This window comes from Rhincodon typus, chromosome 20, assembly GCF_021869965.1.
Source record: "Rhincodon typus isolate 14 chromosome 20, sRhiTyp1.1, whole genome shotgun sequence".
NCBI lineage: Eukaryota > Metazoa > Chordata > Chondrichthyes > Orectolobiformes > Rhincodontidae > Rhincodon > Rhincodon typus.
Genome location: NC_063351.1, coordinates 23,266,450 through 23,287,474, shown reverse-complemented (window position 1 = coordinate 23,287,474; position 21,025 = coordinate 23,266,450). Strand labels below are relative to the sequence as shown.

Genomic DNA, 21,025 nt, shown 5'->3' with positions numbered 1-21,025 from the left:
GATATGGTTGGTATTAAAAGGATCATGAGGACTCCCAGAGTCAAAGGCAAGCCAGTGGAAGATATGGTTGGTATTAAAAGGATCATGAAGACTCCCAAAGTCAAAGGCAAGCCAGTGGAAAATTTTGCTGGGTTATGTAAGCTCATGACTGAAACTAAACAAAAAGCAGAATCTCCTGAAGTTAACTATGTTGGAATAAAGAATTTATTTCATACTGTGAAGGAGATGGAAAGCTGTGACTATACCGGTCTGGATGAAATGTTTTCAACTGCTATAACAACTGAAAACAGTCCAGATTCCAAGCTGCAACCAAGTTTAAAGACAAGTGCAAACAAAGAGGCAACAAATAAACTGCCTGCACCACTTGAGAATATGATCAGTGATAAACAGCTAATAGAAACAACAGAAAATAAATTGAGCCAGATTGTAGAACAGCGCAATGAATTACAATCGACAACAAAATATTCTCCCAGACAAATGAGTGGTAATTCAAGTCTGACATCGGATGTTAAGGCAAGTAAGATATAAAAAATTAAAATGGTGGTAGACCTGGGCTCAAATGCCGTCTCTGAAAGAATATCCAGTTATTAGTTTGTACATCTGGATCAGTTAATAGCTATCCATCATCTTTATTTTAATATAGATAGTAAGTTTTTATGACTAACTGCTAATTTTCATGAGGATTCTTTTTCTGCAATAAATGTCTTTGTATTTGCTTTTAGGCAACTTTGATATTTTGAACGCACTACTCTCAAAGGTGCTAAGCAAAAAAAACTTCATTCCAGTAAATCTATTTACTGGATATTCTATTGTTGGGCATGTAGCCCAAATGATAATCTACCATGGCTTCCCTTTGACAATTGTCTCTATTTCAGTGATATTTATTCCAAGAAAATCAGTGGCATCATTGCCATAATTGAATTTTCTTACTTCCCTACCTAAGTACAAATTAAGTTATCTGATTTGATGACTGACTAGGCGATCTAGAGATTTCTTTCTTAACTTGGAGTCAACAAGGCAATATTTTATGTTTTCGGTTTAGTGCCTGTTTGTTCCCTTAACATTATTGGAAGACTCCAAGTGATTATCAGCCTAAGTGACCTATGGTTCACCTCATTGTTTAGTAGTGTATCATATGACTTAGCACTTCCTAGATAAATGAAATTAATAAACTTTGAGCACTGCAAAGTATGTTGGATGTCTACCAGCAATTGAAGACATACATTTATGTCTACTTTGTATGATGACTAAGGTGGAGATTTGTTCAAAGTCGTTTCTTGTCTTGAAACAAACCTTGTATTTAGTTATGCTGTTCCTCTTGTAATTGCTACAATTTCTGTGGCTATCAAACAAAATTTCAAGGCTGTTAATAGTAATGGATAATTAGATTTCTGATATCTCATCATGTGCAGCTAACATTTTAATTTGCTAATATAGTTTATGATTTCTTTATATGATCTCTGTGCCAATCAGGATTTTTTTTACCTTAATTATTTAACAAAGGAATGAAGTCACAAGATTCTATGGTTTAAAATAGAAGAATTTTTACTCTACAAGAACCAACAAAACTGACACTAAATATTCCATTCCAAATACACTATTATAAATACACTATTCTATATTGAAACATCCAGAATTAACATGAGTTAAACATGAATAAACAGGCAAATTATAACTGACTACAAACCATAAATGCACATTCAATGGCAGATAATAAAAGATATACCTTAAGAATTGGTTCAGCAGTCCACTCAGATTGTGGAGGTCTCAAAGTGACACAATGCTTAAAATTTTTCACACAAAGGATTTCAGGTCATATTAGCTAATCTTATGCCCAAACAACAGCAGTACACAATCAACCTGAATTCCACAGGTACAGTCTGCACCACTAATGAGATGTATCTGTTGAACCTGCTCAACTCTGCTTGAATAAAGCAGACTCACCAACATAATCTTCTAGTAACAGAAGTGGCTGCAACAACATTTTTTTATCATCTGGGTCAGGACCCTGATGACTTCAACTTGTTTGTACTCCACCTATGGATTCACTACCTGCTACTGCCCATCTTGAGTGTCATTTAACAGCTATTCTGCATGGTTTGGTTTCCAAAATGGTGTGTTTCTGCTTCCTTAGCTTGAGGATCCGTTGTCTTTTATGTTTGTCTGTTCAGTTTCTGATGGAGTTAAATTCCTTTCCAGTCATGCGCTAATTTTATAATTGCTCTACAGTATGAGCAAAATGAATGATGAAGTGTGCTTATGTATGTTTTATTACCCCGACAATGCTGGACTGCTTTAAGGTATGACCCTTCTTTACATTTAAGTTAAAATCAAGCGGTGGGATTAAGGTATATGAAAGAATATTTTAAAGCTGTTTATTTTTACGTACAACTTACTTATTCTGTTTCTTTTTCTGCCTCAGGCGTCGAGAAAGAGACAATTTCAGACTAAAAGTGTGACCTCTCTATCTTCCGAAGAACAGCAAATGCAACAACCTGAGCAGTTTGAAACTTCTCAAATGTTTCCTGAAGGTAAAAATGTTGGCTATTCGGAGAGGCAAACAGCTGGTATGTTTTATTAATGCCCTGTTATTAAACATATTATTTGGCCTAAGTTTTCCATTTCCCTAAGCATGTCACATAGTTGGATTATTTTAATTAACTTATTGGGCAAATGAAATGTAATTTTATGCTTAACGAATATTCTTAAATCTGATGGATGAAGAATCCTTATTAAGGGTGAAAACCTTTCTCTCCTGGTAGAAGTGATCTCCTGCAAGTAATATATTAGAAAACCAAAGTTCTAAAGGCAAGAGTTGTGACTTGGATTCTTTAATTGTTCCCCTCTCCTTTTCATCTATTACTATAGATGTATGGATGTATGATCTATGGCATCTATTTCACACCCATGAGCAGTTTTCTGATCGTCTGATGATTTCAGTGGACTCTGTAATGCACACTGAGGATCTGGTTCCAGTCGATTTAGATTCTATACCAAAATTGTTTCTCCATTCCCTGACAGACTTTGAGTCTACTGCTGAAATATAATGTAGTCCTCCCCACTGCAGGCAGGGTTGAAGGCGTAAAATTGGATATGATGGCCGGGGGCTCCATTCATATCACTATTCACCTCCACTGGTATTCCATTGGCAGCAGTGTAAGTTTCAGGTGGATTGCCTTTTTTGGGTTAATTAAGATATTTAATTAAAGACCTTTTCCTGCTACAATAGTATTTTGCCAGCAGTGGTGAGTCCCATGCCAGATAATTCGGCTGCCAGGGGAGGGACTGTTCACTCCTGCTCAAGCAACCTGAGCTTGGCCGGAGAGCACCTTAACAAGAAGTGTGACCATCAACTGTTATTCTTAAAACCCCTTCCTACTGACATCTTGATTGCTGCCTCCTACTTTGAAGGCAAGGCAACCTGACTAGCTTGTCCCACGTATTCTATGTGACCTCCATCACTGGCTTGGCCCGGGCATGCTTCCAGTGCTGCTGCTGGGACTGAGAACTAACAGCCATCTGATTTGGAGGCAGGACTTCTTCCCTTTGGGCAAGGGGTGTGCATTGTGAATACATGATCACAGGCAACTAATTGTTAGGGCCACTACTTCTACATTAATTTCCAGCCATGTAGGGTAATTGGGCATTACAATGTTCCTGATGTTACTCCTTTCTTTTTGGGACTTGAATTTGTTTGCAACCCCCAAAGTTCATACTGGGTGGGAATTCAATTATACTTACCATCTTCAGTGCACTAGGTACAGTTTGAAGGAAAAACAACAGTTCAAGAACAAATAGATCTAGTTTTGAAGTTATTGCTTCATGTGTTTGTTCTGACAAAAGCAAAATCTGAAATTGGATTGGCTTAATTCCTAGCAACTGTACTGATACTGAAAATTGTTTTTAGAGCCAGTAACTAACTGCACGTATCTAGTGAAATTTTTGACGTGCATTAAGTCAATATTTGCACTCCTGGAAATTCCAGTTGAGGACCGAAATGATCAGAATGCATCAATCTCTTTCCAGCTGGACTGCCGCCTCTATTTTTTTTGCCTTCTGGAACAGTCAGTGGTTTCAACAAACTGAATACTGTTTCACTTATGCTGTTGGGGGTGTGTAGTACAGAATATGGAGCATATGGCCATTTTCTTTTTGAAGCCATGATCTATTATTAAGTTCCAACCTTTTATGTTCAACTTTCCTCCTAATTAGTCTTCTAAATTGGAAGAAATGCACAAACAGGTGCTCACCAAGAATTTTAATCTTTACTTTTGCTGATGCTGAAGTGTCATAGAGATGTACAGCACGGAAACAGACCATTCGGTCCAACTCGTCCATGCCGACCAGATATCCTAAATTAATCTAGTCCCATTTACCAGCATTTGGCCTGTATCCCTCTATTTGTATACCTATCAAAATGCCTTTTAAATGATGAAATTCTATCAGCCTCCATGACTTCCTCTGGCAGTTCAGTCCATACATGCACCACCCTCTGTGAAAAAGCTGCCCCTTAGGTCCCCTTTAAATCTTTCCCCTCTAACCTTAAACCTATGCCCTCTAGTTCTAGATTCCTCTACCCTAAGGAAAAGACCTTGACTATTCACCCTATCCATGCCCCTCATGATTTTATAAACCTCTGTAAGGTCTCCCTTTAGCCTCTGATGCTCCAGTCAAAATAGCCCTAGCCTGTTCAGGTTCTCTTCAAATCCTGCAGCCCTGGCAGCATCCTTGTCAATCTTTTCTGAACCCTGTCAAGTTTCACAGCAACTTTCCTACATTTGGGAGATCAGGATTGGACATAGTCCAGGTAGTTCTGCTATAACGCTTGTTTCGTTAATGTGAATTGGCTGTAACGCAATTGATGAATAGTGGAAGCTGTTTGGATAACGTGAACTTTCTGCTGTACAGGTATAGTGATTGTCTATTATGATTTCCCTATAACGCAACTTTCAATGGTTATTTTCTATAGCGCAAGGTTACACAAGAACGCAACTATCGAGTTATAGGAGAACTACCTGTGTTCTAGAAGTGGCCTAACCAATGTCCTGCACAGCCGCAAAATGACCTCCCAGCTCCTATACCCAATTGCATTGACTAATAAAGGCAAGCGTACCAAATGCTTTCTTCACTGCCCTGTCTAGCTGCGCCTCCATTTTCCAGGAGCTATGAACCTGCACTCCGAGGTCTTTGTTTGGCAACACTTCCAAGGACCTTACCATTAAGTGTATAAGTCCTGCTCTGATTTGCCCTACCAAAATGTAGCACCTCACATTTATTTAAATTAAACTCCATCTGCCACTCCTTGGCCCATCTGATCAAGATCCCAATGTGCTGTGAGGTAACCTTTGAAGTACACTACATCCACCAATTTTGGTATCATTTGCAAATTTACTAACCATAGCTCCTATGTCCACTCCAAATCATTTATATAAATGACAAAAAACAGTGGACCCAGCACCAATCCCTGGGATGCACTGCTGGTCACAGGCTTCCAGTCCGAAAAGCCACCCTCCACCACTACCACCCTCTGTCTCCTACCTTCTAGCTAATGTTGTATCCAAATGGCTAGTTCTCCCTGTAGTCCATGTGATCCACCCTTGTTAATCAGTCTACCATGCAGAACCGTGTTGATTGCCTTACTGAAGTCCATGTAGACGTCGTCCATTGCTCTTTCTTCATCAATCTTTTTTGTTACTTCAAAAAACTCAAATAAGTTTGTGAGACAGGATTTCCCACGTGCAAAACTTTGTCGACTATTCCTAATCTGTCCTTGCCTTTCCAGATACATGTGCTTGCAGCAAAATTTATTAGAAGGCTTAACATTTGTTCTTCCATTCAGGGACCCTGAAGATTAATTTAATTTGCCTGCTAGTTTGAGATCTAATATGTATATTTCAGTCTGAAAAATAATAAAGACAGTTGATGAAAAATCATTTATAAATGTAACATTTAAATTTAATTTATCCATATGAAATTTATAAAAATGTGGCTTTAGTTTCAGTGAAATCTGTAAAATGTAGTCCTAAAGTTGTTGAGCACTAATATGCTAATGGACACAACTAGATTTAGTTGGACATAGCAGTTCAATTTTAGACAGGATCATGGATTCTGCCAATTCTGGAGACCCTTTGCCTCTAAGTCAAAAGCGTTTCAGGCACTTCAGAGACTTGAGTACAATATCTAACCTGATCATTGCATCATAGCACAGAGGAAGTGCTGTCTTTTTCTCCAGATGGGATCTAAGCTAGCATCATGTCTTCCTGCTCAGCTGAATAAAGTGAATCCCATGGTACTCTTTTGAAGATAAACAGAATTTCCTTTGTGTGCTGGCCAACATTTATTTATTCCCAGCTGTCATTGCTAAAATAAATATCTAATTGTTGTTCATGGGACCTTGCTGTGTACAAATTGGCTGCCACAATTCCTATATTAGGATATTAATATATTACAAAAAAATACTTGATTGTAAAGTTCCTTGGACCATTGAGTTTGTGAATGGTGTTATGTAAATACTTATTTTCTTTTCTAGAATCTAAAGATGAACAAGTTATATTGAATAAACTAATTTCACCGACAAGGACATCGTTACAAGGAAAAAAGAAAACACAAGAAATTGGTGCAGAAGAATGTATAATGACAATGAATACCGCACCAAATAAGAGTGGATATTTAGTTGAATACAAAGGGGAAGTAGACAAAATGGTTTCAACAAGGAAATCTTTGGGAAAGAAGAAATCTAATGATGTTGATGTAGAGATGTCACTTGCATTGAACGAGACCACACCAGTCGAGGATGATTCTCTCCATGACCAAATTGAAGGAGTAACTGTGGTGAAGCCACAGATGAGGAGAACATTGAAAGAAATGGATGAAATTCAACAGGTTGAGCCAGAAGAGTTGTCTGCCGGAACGAAAGGGAAGAAAGTGAATAATCTTCAAATAACTGACGTGAAAATGTCACTTAGACCAAACAAAACCACGCCAGGTGAAAAAGAGTCTCCCCAGGAGCAAATAGAGGAAATAACTGTGTTGAAGCGACAGACAAGGAGATTATTGAAAAAGAAGAAAGAAATTCCACAGATTGAGCCGAAGGAATTGTCTGCCTCAACAAAAGGAAAGAAAATCCGCAACATTCAAGATGCTGATGTGAAAATGTCACTTAGATCAAGTAAAACTACTGTAGGCACAAGAGAAGCTCGCCATGATCAAATTGAGAAAGTAATTGTGTTGAAACAAGAGGTGAGCTCGTTGAATGAGAAGGATGAAATTCAAAACTTTTCCAATGTTCAATTGAAGGAATTGCCTAGCTCAATAGTAAAGAATACCACACCAATTAGAAATGATTCTCCACGTAAAACTGGGGAATTGAACAAGCTGTCAACTAAATCACTGAGAGGGAAGAAGACGGTTCAAAATGTCAACAGCACCGAAGACAAGACCGCAGCCCGAAATGTTCAACACAGTGAAGTAACAGACCCATCTACTTCAGTAAAGACCTGCAGACGAAATAAGAGTCAAATTCCACAGCCACAAGTTGAAGAGATGCACAAAAATTCAGGGAAGAGACTTCAAAGAAGAAAGATGGAAACTGAAAATATCCAAATTACTGAACTGAAAAATTCACCGGCAGCAAAGTCTTTGAAGGGTGAGATGGAAACTCGATACATGCAAAATGAGAAATTAGACAGTTCACTTTTGAGCCTAATGATGCAAGAAACAAGTAACATCCAAAATGTTGAATTAGCGATAACGACAAATGGATGTGCATCATCAAAAACTTCCGTAAAAGACAAGGAAGTTAAAAGTCTTCCGGTTGAAAATCAAAAACTGCTTATTACAAAAGGAAGATCACAGAGAAGAAAGAATATTAATGTTGAAGAAACTGAGGGACAACAACAATTTGGAACAGCAAATGGGTACACAAGGAAGAGAGGAACTCGCTGTGCACGTGTTGAAATCTTAAAGGACTCAAATGGCTTGCAGGGTAATTTAACAAATGAAGGGGTTGATAAAGGTAAAGGAGTTAACTTAGAAAATGTAAAATTAGTTGAAAAAACCCCAATTTGCTCCAGATCCAGATCCACACGAGGAAAGAGAGGACCCCAGGATTTGCTCTTGGAAGACATTGGACAGAATTCTGTTCCAGCAAAGAAACTGCGAAAAGAAGAACTTGATGCAGCACTATTAAGGAAATGTGTACGCTGGGATTCTAACATTGCGTCTCCCAAGTTAGGTGGTACTGTAGAGATATTGCAGGATGCAATTAACAAAATAGATCTTCCTGTACTTGAGAGAAGGTCACGAAGAGGAAAAGCTGCAAAAGAAGAAGTGAATCCACAAGCTTCGTTGGGGTCAATAGAAATACCAGGAAAAGCAGTACCTGAGCATGTGAGCAACAAAGTAATTGCTGATGCATGTGTATTTCCTGAATCACCTGAACAGAAAGGAAGACCAAAAAGGAACAAAACTGGTGTTTTGTGTGAATCAAAGGCATTCACTAAAGATAAGTATGAAAATGCTAATGAAGAAATGCCTGTAATGAAAAAGACTAATCAGCATACTAAATCAGTCTTAAAGCCATCACCTACATCAATAAAAAGACCACTAAGAGGGAAAGCTAGACAGGAAGTAAGTCAAATTGAGGAAGAAAACGTAAAAGCATTATCACCTAGAAAATCAAAAAGAAACACAGCAATGCAGAAATTAACAACAACTAATGATGAAGAGCCATATGTTCAAGTCAGTGGGGCCTCAGGGAAAAAAGAAAAACGCAAAATGGCTACGGCTCTATCAAAAACAAAGGTGAAAGACGTACAAGTAAAGGACTTGGTGGTTGAGTGTGAAGCTGTACCAAAACACATGCAGCAACAGCAGCCAAATGCGGCTACAGAGAATTTTCAATTGGATACTGCAGGCAAACAGGTATTATTACAAGAAAATGAACCAATTGCTCCAAGTTTCAAAGGTAAACGTCAACGGGCAAAGATTTCACTTAAAGAAAATGTTGCTTGTCTGGCAAATGTTGATATTGCTGTTGGAGAAACTGTGCAAGGGAACAGAGCATATTTGAATGTCCCTGTCATTGGTAATGAACAGGTTGATGATTCCAATATCCCAGGTATCATTGAAGCTATTAAACAAACTGCAAATAAAGGTGAAATTATTAATGAAGCAGCAAAAGCTTTCAAAGCGATGAGCGCTGCTAAGAAAACTGATACAGTATTGTCATGTGAATGTGAAATCAAAGGAAATACTCGACCCAAGAGAAGTGTTAGAAAGGGGAGATTTTCAAAAGAGATTGAAACAAAAATTGAAGTGGAAAATGCAGGTCTTGAAACTGCAGAACAACTGAATTTGTCGAAGAGAGATTCAAAAGAATCCACTCAAACTGAGGAGGGTGTTCAGAAAAAAAAATCTGGCAAAAAAGAGCCAGCTATTAGTGTAAACAGCAAGATGAAAATTGCTAAGAAAGATGTTCCTTCTGTTTTGCAAGCATTTTCACATGAAGGGTCACAAATTGAAGAAGCGGTTGATCCTGTCAAGGTTCTCAGAAAGGGTGGTCTTGAAATGGTTAAAAGAAGCACTTCAGCTGTCAACAGTCAGGAGTTGAGCACAGATGCAACGGGAAAGAAACAAGTTATAGTAAATTCAGCTACCACAGCTGGAAAAACCAAGAGACCCAGAAGAGGACAAAACAACAACGAGGAAACTGCTAATACAATTGTTCAAGTAGAGAAAAATGAATTAATTGACAAAAGGAAGAGGAGACCTAACCTTGAAGTGCAAACAAATAGTGCTGAGGATATACAGTCCAGGAAAGATGAGCTAGAAGATAAAGGCAAAGAGCAAGACCCCAACTTCCTGTTGGTGGAACCTGCAAAACCAGCTCGGAGGGTTACGAGGGCAAACAAATCTTCTCAGCCTGCAGGAATAGAACCAATTTCAGATCAGTCACCTGCTGGTGCTTCACTTCAGCCAGCATCTTTAAGTTCATCAAAAAGAACCCTGAGAGGAAAGCGTGCTATTGCAGAAACTACCAATTTATCTCCTAAAAAATCAAAAATTGGTAAGAACCACTTTTCATTTGCCTGCAAAACATTCAGTAAGAAATTCAAAACAAAATCTTTAATACATTTTTAAATTTTAAAGCTACACAAATTGCTTTTAATTCATTTAAATTGGTTATATATTGGAGGAGGCAGTGGCCTAATGGTGTTATCGCTAGACTGTTAATTCAGAGACCCGGATAATATTCTGGGGACACTGGTTCAAATCCTGCGACAGCAGATGGTGGAATTCACATCCAATTTTTTAAAAAACTGGAATTAACAGTCTAATGATGACCGTGAATCTATTGTCGATCGTCAGGAAAAACCCATCTGGGTCACTGATGTCCTTTAGGGAAGGAAACTGCCCTCCCGGCAATTAGGGATGAGTATTAAATGCTGCCTAGCCAGCAAAGTTCTCATCCCTGAATGTTTTTTTTTAAAAACCTGGATAAATGTAACCTTGTGCTCTGCTTTCTCCTCAACTGCCGTTATACTAATAGGAAGCAAAATCAGAAAAGGCCTACTTAAATTAATATTGGTGGTGCTTCTAATATAAATATTTATAAGCTTAAATTCCAAGTAGAATTCTGTTTTTATCTGCACTGGATCACAATTCCTTTTATTTCAAACATTTGTCTTTCTGCACCACATTACAGATGCATCAGTCTATAATTTGATCGATAGATCTGGCATCTTCCATTGTACAAGAACTAGGTGGAGGAGGAAGGCCATAGCAGCCTATTATTCATTAGACCATAATTGAATTTTTACATAAATACATTACTGTCCATACATGTTCCTTGAATGTACTGAATGACTTGGTATCAAACCCACTGGTGTAAATAATTCCAAAACATCATTGAATGAAAAAATGTATTCTCAATTTGGACCTAAATGGCCAACTCCTTCATCTGAGACTGTGATTCGTAGCCCTAGACAACTCTACTTACAGAAATAACACCGTGTGGAGCTGGAGGCAAACAGCAGGCCAGGCAGCTTCAGAGGAGCAGTTGCACTCACCTATCACCATCCCACCTACCTTCTCCAGCCACACCCCTCCTCTCTGTATTTATTTCTGAGCTCCCTTCCCCCTCCCCATTTCTGAAGAAGGGTCCCAACCCGAAATGTCAACTTTCCTGCACCTCTGATGCTGCCTGGCATGCTGTGTTCCTCCAGCTCCACATTGTGTAATCTCTGACTCCAGCATCTGCAGTTCTTACTATCTCAACTTACAGAAATTGCCTTTAGCATCTACCTTGTCAACCCCTCTAAATTAGGGCAAAATTGCTTCAATGAGATCAAGTCTCATCCTTTTAAAGTCCAGAGTATAGGCCCATTCTAATGTGAAATAGAATAGTCCTCTTATCCTAGTCAATAACAGCTCTTCACCCTTTAAGGGAAGTATCTCTTTCCCTAGTTAAGGAGACCAAAACTGGACTATATTTGAAATATGGTTTCACTAAAACCTAAGTAATTCCAAACTTGCCTTATTTTAGTATTTCAAATCCCTTAGAATAAGAGAGATCATGGCTGATCTGATTATATTTAACTCTACTTTCCTGCCTTTACATCATAACCTTTTGATTCCCTTACTGACTTAAAAAGTTGTCTATCACAACCTTAAATATACTTAATGACCTAGCCTTGACAGTCCTCGGTGATAAAGAATTCCACAGGTTCACTGCCCTCAGAAGAAATTCTTTCTCATCTCTATCTGAAATGTGCCTCTTATTTTGAGATTATGTCCGCTGGTGCTAGACTCTTCCAAAAGGGGAAACTGCATCCATCCTGTCAAAATCCCTGAGAATTTTGTATGTTTCAGTTAGGTTTTCTCTCATTCTTTTAACTTTCAATGAGTACAGGCTCAACCTGCTTAACCTCCCTTTGTAAGGTAGTACCTCCACACTATTGGCCTAGTGAACCTTCTGTGGGCTGTTTCTAATGCCAGTTTATTTTTCTTTAAACAAGGACCCCAAAACTGTTCAAGTATTCCAGGTGGTCTGACTAGCGCCTTGTATAGATTCAGCAGAATCTCCTAACTTTAATACTCCATTCTCTTTGAAATAAAGACCAACATTCTATTTGACTGCGGTACTATCCACTGAAGTTGGATGCTGGCTTTTTGTGATTTGTGTATGACGACACTTAAAATCTTTCGATCTGTAGCTTTCTGCAGACATTTTCCATTTAAATTAATATTCGGCTCCTTTTATTCTTCCTGTCAAAGTGCAGAACCTCGCATTTTCCTACACCATAATATTCCATCTGCCTGCCAAGTTGTTGCCCACTTGCTTAACCTGTCCAATCCCTCTGCAGAATTACTGTCAACCTCAACATTTGCCTCCTCACCTATTTTAGTGTCATCTGAAAATTCAGCAATAATACTACTGGCTGGTTCCTCTTTAAGCAAATGACAGCCAACTCCAACCAGAATGTTGAGTTTGCCCAGGTGTCCCACAATACCAAAGTGGTTAAATTAATATGAACACAAGCCAGTACCAAAGTAAACCATTTCCCCTTTATTAGGTGCAAAATGACAATAGTCTTTAATACTAAACATACTATCCCTAATCCTATTTGGCTCCTTAAGGTTATAATACTTCCTGAGTCTCTTGTAAATTTATGCAGGCGCTCTCTGTGGTTCTGTCTCTGGGTCTGCAAAGCAGCTTTCTTCTCCTCTTTCCCTCTGGATAGTCAGCTGGCCTCTGCCTCTTGCCATGCTGGACTCCTCAGAAGGCTTCAGACGATTCCAGAGATTTTGAGAGCGGTTCCAAGAGTGATTTGCAGATGAATCCTGTTTTTGTACGTTTTACATGGTTTTCTGGAACATTCTATAGTTCTGGCCAATCAGGTAGACATACTTAATAGTTTGAAACGAGAGTCAGTCATTCAGATGGCATGCTACTGTAGCAGGACCCAGTGCCTTTCTGTCTGAGCTCTCCTTTGTTTAGTGGATAAGTTGTTGGGGTATGTCTGTCCAGAATAACAGTCGTCTTTTACATCATGCAAATGTCATTACCACCTTGCATCTGTGTTTGCACTGTATCTGGTGTGTGGGTTTTGTGATTTCAGAGTTTTACTTGACTAATGTACCCAGCATCCCTTGGTGTTTGGCCAATTTAGCAATCTATCTGTATCTTAGCAACCAGGAGGCTGCTATAGTACACTTACTTTTCTCATCCGAGTCACTGTGCGTTCTATCTATTTTACCTATAGTCACCGCAGCACTGATCCACTAGTCACATGTTGCCATCCCATCCCAATTCTTCTCTTCTATCAGATAGCCAATCCTCTCTCTATGCTAGTCTGCACTCTCCAACACTTAAGTAGCCAAATGTAGAATACTTTATTTAAGTACCTTCTGAAAATTCAAATAAGTTACATCCACTGTTCCCCCATTATGTATACTCCTTGTTACATAGAACAGTACAGCTCAGGAACAGGTCCTTTGGCCTACCATGTCTGTGCAAATTATGATGCCATTCTAACCTAAACATGCTCAAAAGTATTCAACTTAATTTATCAGGCATGATTTCCCCTTCATGAAGCCATTCTGACTCTGGTTGACTTTGTAATGTGCTTCTATGCTCTGCTATTACATTCTGTTTTAATAGACTGTAACATTTTTCCCATAACAAATGTTAAGCTATCTGGCCTATAGTTACCTATTTAGACTTTGTCTCCATCTTCAGACTTACTACTAATCTTTGCTTTTTTTTCTTTGAATTTGATGCTATCTTCAATTTCCCTGGTTAACAATGGTTGGACTTATCCCCTGCCTAGAATCCTCCTTCCTCACTGGAATCTATCTTTGCTGGTAGCATGAACTGTTTTCTTAAACATCTGCCATTGTTCCTCAAGTGTCCTTGCTACTAAACTCCTTTCTGAGTCCACTCCGGCCAGTGCAGCTTCATATTTTTAAACTTAAATATGTGTAATTAAGTGGAGTTTCTGGCCCAAGTTCCTCTCTGTCCAATTGAATGCTAAATTTTAACCCACATTGGTCACTATTTCCTTAGGACCTTATTCTCTGAAATCATTTATAAAAGCATAATATACTGTTTATATTCCAAATTGCTTGTTGTATTCGCATATTAACTTTTTCTGTTTTGTGAACAAGAATACATAAAACTCTGAATTCCAACATTACTTCCGCATTCATTTCAAAAATCTCCATTCAATCTGCCTAATGGCATAATTTCACACCCGCCGAAATTATATTCCATCTGTCACCTTCTTGACTAATCAGTTACCCATTTGTATCCTTTTTGACTAATGTTGTAGAATGTGGATGTCACTGGCTAGTCTAAAATTTATTGCCCATCTCTAATTGTCCATGAGAATGTGGTAGTGAACTGTTGTACTTCGTGTATTGTCGATACACCCACAATGCTATTAGGGAGGATTTTTGGGATTTTAATGACAGAAGCAAAGGAAAAGTGATGTGCTTTGTAGTATTTGAGTCCACCTGACTTTGTATCATAAGAAAGATGGTATACAGTTGAAGCCCAAACACAATACCCTTACCGTACTCCACTACTTACAATTTTCCATCCAGAAAATGGTGTAAATTTTCTACTTTCTGTCTGCTAAACAATCCTCAATCTGTACTACTACCCCAATCCCATAAACTCCAACTTTGTCTAACAACCTCTTGCGTGAGATCTTCAGATTGCAGTACATCTAAATCTTCAAAAGGCATTGAATGATTTCCCTTTGTCTACTCTAATAGTTATACCTTTAATTTAAAGAAATAGTCAAACACTTCTGTCCACTATTAATGTGTTTCTACTGAAATTGATTTTTGTTTCCACCCAAGTATGTTATTACCATGATCCTATTGATGGATTCTAGATCCAAGCTGGTTAAGTTATAGCACCTTGTTTTTAATTCTCATTCCTCCCGAAGAGAGGAGTTATATTTCCCATCTATAAATCCATAGAGATCATTCTAGAATCTAAACCAATGCACTTTTATCTTAAAAGCCTCGTATGTTGACAAACCAGTCCAGGAAATGTAAGCTTTTAGTTCCTTTGAAGTTTCCAATACTACTTATCTTACTCATGATTACTTTGCTGTTCCCTGGCATCTCAGGTCTATTCCTTGTGTCATTTGCTCTGAAGACAGATGCACTTTTTAAAAAACTTTTCTGACACATTTTCTTTTCTCCCCCATTGTAATTTATGCTGTTTGACTTTAAGGGACTACGGTTTATGTGGGTAAATCTCTCCATTTTTTTTGCATGCAGACTGTAAAGAGCTTCTACATGTATTTATGATTTTATTTAGTTTACTCTTGTTCTATTTTCTCTATTTATTTCTGGTGATCTCTTTTATTAAACCCTTTCACACTCCCCTGCCTGTCCCACTCCCACCCCCAAATCAGTTTAATTGCTTTTTTTCTTTGTGGACAAGATTACAACCTGCTTGATTTAATTTAATATTATCCTGCTTTTCTAGTAATGACACTCAGATGGCCGGAATGTGAGCAGAGTGATGCCAGTGGCCACTGTACACTTAGGGTCTGCCTCCTTGTCTTGCCCTCGGCTTGATGAGAGTTGTTACTTGTCTCTTTGCAAATAAGACATGCCTAAGGTCTCATGCAGACAATGGCTAATTATGCCAGCCCCTGAGTTAGGCATAATTGTACCATTTGCTGTGGAGTTTTGATTCAAAAGCATATATATGCATTGAGGATTATGAATTACTTTATATTTTTGCCACTGTTAACCTACAATCAATCGTTTAATCTAATTTACCGATTGACTTCTCCCAACTTGTGCCTGAGTACTTGATAGTTTTTAAATGCAAGTCATAATCATGTCCCTATCAAACTTGATATGCAATTCTTCTTGTGATCACTCTTCCCCAGAGGGTTGTTTTAAGATTACTAATCAACCCTGTCTCATTCATGTGCATCATTGGTACTTTAAGGTTTTCTTTGTAAATTCTTCTTTTTTTTCTATGACTTTACAGCAACTGTGACTGGAAAAGTGAGAACCCAAGGCAGAAAAATACGCAAAGGAGATGTGAGCACAAAAACCGAACTTGCTGCCATGTCACAACCAGCTAAGCCAACAGGGCGTTCTACTAGATCTCGAAAATAGAAAACCCTGGATCCAGACGTCTTTTTGTCATGTACCTGCATGTAGATTTCAGAAATTGCTTTTTAATGGCATTTTGATTTTCCTGCCTATTTTAATTTACTTTTGGTAAGGTTGAGCTTATAGTTTACTGCATAAAATGTTTAAGTTGCTTCTAGTGCTTGATGGGAAAAGAATATATTAATGCTACATTGGAATTTTAGAAGAAGAGCCAATATTTTTGTGATTTTTATAAGTCTGTAGTTTGTGGGAGTAAATATAAAACAATTATCAGTTGGAAGGAAGTGCTTATTGTGATGATGTAAACTCACAACTATGGAAGATTTTATTTTCTTTTATGTATCTGCATCAAGGATTAGAATTGTATATTGGCATAAATTGTATTTTATACACAAAATTCTTGCAAGAAATTTAATTTTACAATAAATTTTGTATCTCTGGTATATCCTGTCTTATATTCCTCTCCTGCATTCATTTGTTGCTCTTTCATGAAAAGACTTTTCAATAGATTTAAATTGTGATTCATAAAAACGTTAAGCTTAAGTTTTCACAGGCCAAGGGCTCTAGCTTCATCAAAATGTCATGGAGCCCTGATTCATTACAATGTCCAAAACATGACTAGGAAGCCCTTTCTGAAGGTCTAAAGTTAATGGAGTGTTTTGGAAAAAGAGGGTCCCTTTTTGGGTCCAGGGACATCTTTAGGAGGAATTAAGTGTCCTACTGGATTGATAGAAGTCGACATGAATATGTGTAGCAAGTGGATGCTTTCATTGGAGCTGCTGAGGCATTTGAATCTATGAAAATGTCATTTCTTTGGAATATCGCCTTTAAGTTGGGGGTTGGATCTCTTCATTTTCTGAAAAAAAGAGTTTGCTGTTATATTCTTCGTCATAGCTTGAGGGCTCTAATTGAGATATAATCCATTATTATTGTCTCAATGGGATCCCTGGCAGTTCAGCATTTGACAGCTCAGTTGCTTAAAAAGTCTGTAGTGCTATAAATGCAAAAGCCTGTTTTAAGATTAAATAGTTGAAGATTGTTAACTTCTTGATTTTAAACAATTACTACATTTTTTAAATGAATTCATCATTAGACACTCAATTTTTTCTCAGCATGGATCCTGAGGTCTAACCATTGTGGACACTGACTGAGTTAGTATGGATGGTGTGAACACAAAAGAGGGAGCGTGTGCTGATATTAAGTTGATAGCTATAAGGCCCTGGGGGTGGTTAGCGGCATGTAGGTTGGTATGGAGTGTATGAAACAGGGCAGCTTTTATATTCAAAGGCATGATTTTCTGGGAATAATTTTTGATTTTTGGGAGTACTTTTTCATTCTAGCTAACACACTTGGCTGATGTGGTCTTATATTGATTGTTTGCTCTCATTTCAAGATTCTTGAGGGAGCAATTGGAAGATACTAAGTAAAATTACCTGGGAAACTTGCTGCTTTCTGAATTGGAAACATTTACTTTCTTGTCTCCATTTGATATATTAGCAGCTATTTATTCTGACTTTTCCATGGGGGCTTCATTGTTTTTGACTTGGGTCAAGACAAATAACTTGTGCCAATGGAGTTCCTGAGCTGGAAAGTGTCCAGGTAGATTTTCTTCTGGCATTTTTAAAGTTGTCTTTTCCTCTATCCTTTTGCCTTTTGGAAACAGCATTGCATCCAGTTCTGTGATTGGTTCTCTAAACACTCAGCAGGAGCTGATCCATCTTGCCTACTCCTGGGGAACACACTATTGAAGATGCCAGTTTTTGGCTACTTGGATTGACTCTGTTATATACTCAATATAATAGTCACAGCAGAGGCCATGGGCACTAACAATTTCCTGGTAATAGTGCTGAAAATTCAACCTCCAGAATTGAACACATCTTGAGTCAAGTTTCTCTTGTACAGCTATAGTACTAACATCAAGTTAACAGCATGCAGACAAACAATTTTCCCATGAAAGGGCAAATCCTAAGCCAATCACTGCCCTGTCACCCTGTACTCCACAATTAGTAAAGAGGTGGAAAGGGTTAGTGCCATTGTACCAAGTGCTGCTTACCAACAACCTATTCACCTATGGTCATTTTTGGTACTGCTGGTACCATTTCACTCCACACCTCATTCCATCATTGATTCAAAGATGGTTGATAAAGCTTAATTTACGAAGTGAGTGACTGCCCAAGGCATTAAGGAGCCCTGGTAAATCTAAAGTTAAAGTTGTTCATATTATCAGCACCCCATCCACCAAATTAAAAATTTCACTACCTCCAACATCAGTGCAACATGACTATATAGTGAACCATCTATATGGAATACTGTATACAGTGCTGGTTTCTATGGGTACTCATAAGTATAGAAATTAATTAGACAGCCAAATAGATACATAGAAGAGTATGTAAATATAAAACAGGCTGGGACCTTGATGTAGGGATGACACTTGGTTGAGACATTTTAAAGGTTAAAACAAAAAAGCACATTGAATGTAAGCTCCTTTCAGGCCTACAGACCAAAAGGAAATGAGCCATTTAGTGACGCGATAATGTATGTATAGTGAAAACTTGTTTAATCTTGGAAATAATAACATTTTCTCATTTTCAAGAGTTTGAGAGACTTTCACTGGACACTGACCCATCAGGAGCTTGACTAGCCTTACAGTGGAAGGTTTTTATTTCAACCATGGATTGGTCTAGCCTTCTAATGAGACATTCTTGTTTTGTACTGTTTATGGTCATGTGAGAAATTATATGCTTAAGTAACAAGCATAACAGAAGTGTGTAAGTATGTGTAGGTACCTTGCTTCATTAATAGTCTCTTGAACTGTATCCCTGCAAATATACTGGTAAAATAAAACTTCTGCCTTGTTTGGACATCTAAAGGTCTCCATGTCAAGTGTCACTTGAAATTGATAAGTTTCCTCATGTAAGAAAGTATCGATGTTAGAAGCAGATTATTCACTTGATTGATACCTGGGATGGTGGAATTATCTTGTGAAGAAAAGTTGGGTAAACTGGACCTGTATCTTGGTTTTTATTTGGAGAATGAGAGATGATCTTATCACGCTATAAAATCCTGAGAGGATTTGACAGGATAGATGCTGACACAGATGTTACCCCTTGTGGGAGAGACTAGATCTAGGGAACACAGTTTCAAAATAAGGGGGCCTTCCATTTAAGCAAGAGGTGAGGAGAGTCTTTTTTTCTCTCAGGATTGTGACTCTTTGGAACTCTTCTCCAAGGAGCAATGGAGGCTGTCATTGAATATTTTTAAGACTGAGGCAAATAAATTCTTGAACAGAAACAGAAGTTGTTAGAAAAGCTCAGCAGGTCTGGCACCATCTGTGAAGAAAAAAATCAGTTAATGTTTCGGGTCCGGTGACCCTTCCTCAGATAAATTCTTGATTAATTTAAGGTAAATTAGAAGTTAAATGCTTTTTGACAAAGTTCAGGCATGCTCTTTCTAATTAGAGTTTTTCAGCCAACCACATATCATGAAATCCTCAACTTCGGACTGACTGTTCAAATATATTTGAATACAACTAAGTAATTCCTTTATTCATTCATGAGATAAGGGTGTCGCTAGCTGGGCAGCATTTATTGTCCATCCCTAACTGCCCGCTGGGCAATTAAGAGTCAATCACATTGCTGTGGGTCTGGAGTCACATGTCGGCCAGACCAGGTAAGGATGGCAGTTTCCTTCCCTAAAGGGCATTAGTGAACTGGATGGGTTTTTCCAACAATCAGCAATGGATTCATGGTCATCATTAGATTCTTAATTCTGGATATTTGTTGAATTCAAAATTCCACCATTTACCATGGCAGAATTCGAATCCCAGTCCCCAGAATGTTATCTGGTCTTTGGATTAACAGTCCAGTGACAATACCACTAGGCCATCACCTCCCCCTTGTGAATTAGTTCACAACATCTGTTGGCCTTCTTGTTTCTTTTAACTTATAGTTTAGTATCCTATTAACAGCGTTAGGTACAAACATGTTCCTTTCAATAAACAGAAAATACGTACAATGTATTATCAATTTGTATAATTTATGTTTTATGGTTATACCACCTTTAATAAACTCTATTGTACTCCATATTTAACAAATACATCCAACAATTTTTTTTTCAAATACCACTTCTTTTTGTAGAGAAATCCAGTAGCTGATTACTTGCATCAACTATCATCTTATTTTTGAAATGTTCTTTCTAACATCTCTTTTATACTTGTGAGGAAAACTGTGTCTTGTTTCTGCAACACACCCGACAGAGACAGAGTAGACATTGTAGACATTGTTCCAGAGCAAATGATTTAGTATAACATTCTAAATGCATGTTTCTTTTTTTCCTGATTGGCCCTTTCCTTCAAAATACTGTTAAATACATAGCCATATTTACTAGCAAGTGACTCTGCACCTAAGTGTCTTTTAATTGCACTCTTTATTTTTTCAATTCCCAAACTAATGGACAACATTTGTCATTAAAAGTATGACTGCTCCCATACTTGAAAAAGGGAAGATTAGCATGTGAGGCATCAAAATTACTAATATCATTTCCTTCTGGGTCACCTAGGGCTGGAAATCTGAACGCACACTGTTCTAAACTTAATTTTTAAATGTCTTATTTGTCTTCAGTACTTTTGTAACAGTATCATATTTCAACATGGCACTTAATTCTAAGACGTAACATTCATCCAGCCTATTCTGTGTGTGTGAGAGATAGTAGGAACTGCAGATGCTGGAGAATCCGAGACAACAAGGTGCAGAGCTGGATGAACACAGCAGGCCAAGCAGCATCATAGGAGCGGAAAGGCTGACGTTTCGAGCCTTTCTGCTCCTATGATGCTGCTGGGCCTATTCTGTGTGTGTGATCAGTTTAATTGCCCAAC

At 38.0% G+C, this 21,025-nt stretch overlaps 1 protein-coding gene across 1 annotated transcript in view; it reads left to right on the top strand.

Annotated features, from left to right (window-relative positions):
* mki67 (marker of proliferation Ki-67) overlaps positions 1–16,538 on the top strand; it is a 41,558-nt gene extending 25,020 nt beyond the window's left edge. Inside the window, exons 13-16 of the mRNA XM_048609180.1 lie at positions 1–513; positions 2,423–2,531; positions 6,530–10,066; positions 16,025–16,538. The exon at positions 1–513 is cut by the window's left edge and continues 392 nt beyond it. Coding sequence (XP_048465137.1) covers positions 1–513; positions 2,423–2,531; positions 6,530–10,066; positions 16,025–16,155 — 4,290 coding nt within the window. The 3' untranslated portion in view covers positions 16,156–16,538. The remainder of the gene's footprint in view (positions 514–2,422; positions 2,532–6,529; positions 10,067–16,024) is intronic.
* Positions 16,539–21,025: the final 4,487 nt, after the last annotated feature.